The sequence below is a fragment of the Vigna umbellata genome, chromosome 8, assembly GCF_029865625.1.
Source record: "Vigna umbellata cultivar VRB3 chromosome 8, Vumbellata_1.0, whole genome shotgun sequence".
Taxonomy (NCBI): domain Eukaryota; kingdom Viridiplantae; phylum Streptophyta; class Magnoliopsida; order Fabales; family Fabaceae; genus Vigna; species Vigna umbellata.
In genome coordinates, this window is record NC_142172.1 from 8,270,325 (window position 1) to 8,276,587 (window position 6,263).

The window sequence follows — 6,263 nt, forward strand, 5'->3', positions numbered from 1 at the left end:
TTTAAAAGACTTCTACATGATTTAGTATTTTGGATTTTAATAACCAGTATAACGTAAAAGTCTAAACGGTTTGGAAAGACTTTGTCAATTACATACATTTTTATAATGTATGTTCAAAGCTAAAAAATATCCATTAATGATAGATAGGATATTATAAGGTTGGAAAAAAGAAAAAAAAAAGTTTAAACCTTCGGATGAATCTCAAGTGGGTATTCATAGTTGTAACTGTCTTAATTGGGTCATAATATTTGTAAAATTGAGCCAATTTTGCCCTATTCGTTAAGTTATCACAGACGTCGTTAGTTGGTGCTGACGTGGTGCATGGTGATGTAAAATTGTTTTATTATGTGGAAATTTTTTTAAAATTAAGAGTTTTTGATGTGGAAAAATTTATTCGAACCAAGGAATTTGTTTCCAGATCTCGTCAGACTCCCTCCACCCACCCACTCCACTCGGCTCACTCTTCCATGGACCTCGTCGCCGATCGTCGACCGCTGGTCACGGAGCTCTCATGGCCACCAATCTAGATCGTGTTGGTGCTTAGTGATGGAGATGGTGGTTCTATGATTCCCCATATTTCTCGCATGTGCAGTTGAAGTAAGTGACGAAGGCGGTGGTGGAAGAGGAGGGAGGGAAGAAGTTGAAGTGGGTTTAAGAGCTCCGTGTCTAAACTTGTGTAAAATGGTTCTTCATGTTGTCGTTGTTGACGATGTAGATATCGGAGAGGATGAGGTTGCTACAAATTCCTGTGAGGATCAATGTTGATTAATGACTATTGGAAATTAAAAAATTAAAAAATTAAAATTATATGTTATGCTATTTTTTAGGAAAATAAAAGTCATGTTGACTAGTAGAATTTATTTGCTATTTTCTAGGCACTAAGAGCACTAGTTTGTTAGTGGTTATAAAGGCCAACATTTTCGTACATTTACGTTCACTTATTTGCTTTATAAAAGCAATTGTACTCCAAAAAATAACATATTAAGTAGTTTTATATTCCTCTGTTCCATTCTCTCAGTTTTCTCTGTTCCACTCTCTCAACCTTTCCTTCAGATGTGGATGATGAACCTGTCAGAGGAACAAGATTGCTTTCTGACATCTATCAAAGGTGTAATGTTGCTGTCATGGAACCTGGTGGATATGAAAAGGCTGCAACTGACAAAAAATGGATAAATGTTATGGAAGAGGAGCTCAAAATGATTGAAAAAAATCAGACGTGGGAGTTGGTGGATAGACCTAGTCATAAGAAGGCCATTGGAGTAAAGTGGGTTTATAGAACCAAGTTCAATCCCGATGGTTCTGTGAACAAGTACAAGGCAAGACTTGTTGTCAAGGGATATGCTCAGATGTTTGGGGTGGATTTCTCTGAAACATTTGCCCCAGTTGCCAGGCTAGACACAATAAGATTGCTGCTAGCACTAGTTGCACAAAAGGGCTGGCTTATACATCAATTGGATGTAAAATCAGCATTTTTGAATGGATATTTGGAGGAAGAAATTTTTGTGGAACAGCCAGAAGGTTTTTCTCTTCAAGGACAAGAAGACAAGGTTTATCTACTAAAAAAGGCATTATATGGTTTGAAACAAGCACCAAGGTCTTGGTATAGCAGAATTGATGCACATTTAATGAGCTTAGGCTTTGTGAAAAGTCTGAGTGAGTACACCTTATATATTAAAAAGGTGAATGAAGATATACTTATGATATCTCTGTATGTTGATGACTTATTTGTTACAGGAAATTGTAAGGAGATGATTGACAAGTTTAAAGAAGAAATGGAAAATGTCTTTGAAATGACAGACCTTGGAAAGATGACATTTTTTCTTGGTATGCAAGTGCAACAAAAGAAAAATGAAATATTTGTGTGCCAAGAAAAGTATGCAAAGGAAGTGCTTATGAAGTTCAACATGGGAGAGTGTAAGTCAGCTGCAACTCCAATGAACCAAAAAGAAAAGTTCTGCAGAGAAGATGGTGTTGAAAAGGTTGATGAAAAGTTGTTTAGATCCTTAATTGGATGCTTAATGTATTTAACTGCCATCAGACCAGACATCATGCATTCAGTGAGTTTGTTATCAAGGTACATGCATTGTGCTAGTGAAATTCATTTTCAAGCAGCAAAAAGAATTCTTAGATATGTTAAAGGCACAATTGATTATGGTATATGGTTCAAGAAAGTTGAAAGCTTAAGTTTTCATGGTTATTCAGATAGTGCTTGGGCAGGATGTGTTGATGATATGAGAAGCACTTCTGGTTATTGTTTCTCACTTGGTTCTGGAGTTTTTTCATGGTGTTCCAAAAAACAAGAAATTATAGCCCAATCAACAGCAGAAGCAGAGTATGTTGCTGCTGCAGCTGTTGTAAATCAAACTGTCTGGATAAGGAAGATCATGACTGATTTACACATAGAAAAAGAAGACAGCACAAAGATTTTTGTGGATAATCAAGCTGCAATTTCAATTGCCAATAATCCAGTTTTTCATGGCAAAACAAAGCATTTTAAGATAAAACTTTTCCTTTTAAGAGAAGTTCAAAGAGAAGGACAAGTGAAACTAGTCTACTGCAAATCAGAAGATCAAGTGGCTGATATCCTAACCAAGGCACTTCCAAAATCTAGATTTGAGTTCTTGAGACAAAAGCTTGGAGTTTGCAGTTCCAAAGTCAAGGAGGAGTGTTGATTAATGACTATTGGAAATTAAAAAATTAAAATTATATGTTATGCTATTTTTTAGGAAAATAAAAGTCATGTTGACTAGTAGAATTTATTTGCTATTTTCTAGGCACTAAGAGCACTAGTTTGTTAGTGGTTATAGAGGCCAAAATTTTCGTACATTTACGTTCACTTATTTGCTTTATAAAAGCAATTGCACTCCAAAAAATAACATATTAAGCAGTTTTATATTCCTCTCTTCCATTCTTTCAGTTTTCTCTGTTCCACTCTCTCAACCTTTCCTTCAATAATATAACCAACAATCAACATGTATAGCTTCCTCATAGGCATCTGATAATGGAAATTCAACATAAAATAACAATAAGAATAAATACCAGTATCATCATGCAATCGATGTTCTTTGCGAGCTCTACGAGCTTTGGTATTTTTGCCGGTGTTTTCATGGGATCAGTATTTCTCCCATATAATCTGAATTAATTTCGTATTTTGCACCATATATTGGATCATGATTCTCAAATTTGAGAAAATCTATGGCAAAGAATAGACAAACTATGCTCCAAGATAGTTCTTTTATAAGCCAATTCGACCAATGTGAGTTATGTATCCCGTGATTGTTAGCTTTTCTATTCCAGACTCCATCAAGTTCCGAAGTGTAACATCCCAAAATACAGTAATAACCAAAAAATAGAATTAATTACATTGCAAAATCAAACAGTGCAGTCTTACACTAAAATCAACGTTCAAAAGCCGAACGACATTAATTACAGAGTTAAATACATTAATACAGAAGTAACAAGAATTCGGGACGAACGGTTTTACAAAACCAAATAACCGAACGTTCAAAATCAAAATTAACTAGCTATCATCTATGAATAACCGGACGCTCTAAGGCTCGGCCTTGACTTCCACATCTACCAAATTCTCCTCTTCAATTATATCTTCCAACAGGGCATCTCCTTCTGCTCACATCCACACGGATGATCATTGCAATTGACAAGACGGACGTACAAGGACGAAACAACACAAGGAGAGAACACAGGGTAAGCTTATGTAATTTAATTCATACATCAAGATTTAAAGTAACATTCCAAACAACACAAGACTATAGTTCAACATGTATAACCATACAAAAATATCTCTAGACGGACCGTCCGGACTGTATGAATCTGTGTAGCTACAGGCGTTCTTGCACCCGGGTGATGTAGTAACTGGAATAATCTCATCAGCTGCCACCCGAGGTTAGCCCTATCCAAAGTACCCCTAAGGACTAGGACCTCCTGCCGTTCCCACACATGACCTACTCACCTCTACTTGAGGATGGGTACTCACGGAACATCAGGATGAAATGCCAGCATTAGCATGCCCACGATCATACTTTACAAAATTCCATATTCATCCATACATGAGTCGTTCCTCCCTGGAACGCTCGTTCAAAATCCACAAGCATTATTTCATCTCATATACTGTTCATTCCTTATAATTCTTCACTTTAATCTCATTTTCGTCTTCCATTTCAATTTCATAAAATAACGAGCGTTCAACCCTCTTCATAATGAGGACGAACGTTAAAAACGAGACCGAGAGATCCTCGTTTCAGAAAAGAATAAAACCGACATTTAATATTTAACGAACGTCATTTACCACTTGAATCAGTTGAATGAACTGACTCTAAGAAGATCCGATCAATACTCAATAATAATTTAGGTACAAAGGCTCTAGGCCGAATTCAAATGGATAGAGACACCTCAAGACGATTAAATGACCATACCTAGAACAATTCAATTATAGAAACCGACTGCGAGTCAATGACCGAACACGGTACACGGAGTTACTGAAATTTGGACAAACGCTATTTCCACCCGTTTTGTAATTTAATACTAGGACGAGCGTTCAGTATAATACCGAGCGCCACTCATAACGAACGCTTTGGGTCGAGACCCATCGCAGATGTGTACTCATAATAGAATTAGAAATAAAGGTAATACGAGATGGTGAAGATAGAATTTAGAAATGACTAAGTGTCCAAAGGTATAGTTATAAGCTTCTCAACTCCTCACATAACACTCGGGGCATCTACGTTCGGCCGAACACTCAAACGTAGCACTAATACAAGAGGGTGTTCGTCCTCAACTAGAATTCTTTCCAAATGAAAGAATTCCGTACATTTTCTTAGAGAGAATTTCATCTTCAATTTTTCATCTGTTTCTAACTCAACATTTATCATATAGTTCATATCTTATAATTTCATATCAATTATCAATTCACATACTTTATATGATTCATATTAACAATTCATGCTCCATAGTAATTATCCATATTCACATTCATACATATCAACCATCATCATACATAACAACCAGCATGTACCACATACATTCAGTCAATAACGAACGCTCATACAGAAAACAACATACGAATATCAATTAAATTAAATAAGCTTCCCTTACCTGGATTCGTGAGTGAAAACGTCCTAACGTATTGCTCTTGGTTTGCCCAACTACAACTTCTACCCTCAAGATCACTCAACTCTTTCAAACTAAAACAAGTGACAGAACCAAGATTGATTCAGACAAAGTGAATACATGCAACCAGGCTTGGTTTGCATGTTCATACGAACAACAGCTAGGGACGAGCGACTTACCAGTTTTAGATTCTAAAGCTGTTCGGTTCAGAATGGAGCTCATGACGCAGGGAACTCTTCTACGGTTTCTGAATGGCGATCGGAGAAGAAAGTAGTGAGTTACAGTAGAGAGAAGAGGAAAACTTTCTAGAGAGAAGGAGGAGAAAATGAAAATCAGTCTTCAGGAGGAAGAAGGGTGCATGCAGAGAGAGTGGAAAGAAAGTTTCAGAAATCATTTTTCTTCCCAAGGTAAAACGAACGCACCCTCTCATACGGACACTTGTCTTCCACTACTGATTTTCGAACCTTCCATTCTTGACACCTGGCGTCAGTGTGCAGAGTTTGGGAGTGCATTTTTAATGCACCTGAGCAGGGTTTAGGGTGTAATAAATGAGATTTAACAGGTGGGGTTTGGGTTAAAGGTCTGACATTCCCCCTAACTACAAAAATTTTCGTCTTCGAAAATTAAATCTTACCCGGAAATAGGTGAGGATACAAGTCCCTCATAGCATCCTCCACTTCCCATGTAGAGTCGCCAGTCTTTTCGTCCCACACCATCTTCACTAACCGAACGTCTTTTCCCTTGTATAACTTGGTGCGATTGTCTTCCACAGGAACTGGTTGTAACTCCAGCGTTCGGTCTTGACGAAGTTGAACGTCTTCCAACTCCAATATCTGAGAGGGGTTGGCTGTGTACCTCCGAAGTTGGGAAACGTGGAAGATTGGGTGAAGGTTTGACAGTTGAGGTGGTAAGGCCAACTCGTACGCCACTGGCCCGATCTTTCTCAAAACTTGATAAGGCCCGACAAACTTGGGGGATAGCTTCTTTGGACGAACGGCTCTGCCTACTCCAGTGATCGGGTTGAGTCTAAGGAAAAAATGATCTCCTGCAGCGAACTCCAAAGGTCTCCTTCTCTTATCCGCATAGGACTTTTGCCTGCTTAGTGACGTCTTCAACCTCTCTTGAATTAGCTTCAT

General features: G+C 37.8%; 1 protein-coding gene across 1 annotated transcript; it reads right to left on the bottom strand.

Moving 5' to 3' along the window:
- Positions 1-3,550: 3,550 nt before the first annotated feature.
- LOC148193971 (uncharacterized) lies at positions 3,551-6,263 on the bottom strand. Its single transcript, XM_088097067.1, has 2 exons — positions 5,762-6,263; positions 3,551-3,624 (listed from the first exon to the last, which is right to left on the bottom strand). Exons 1-2 carry the CDS (start codon positions 6,261-6,263, stop codon positions 3,551-3,553), a joined length of 576 nt encoding a protein of 191 aa, XP_087953193.1.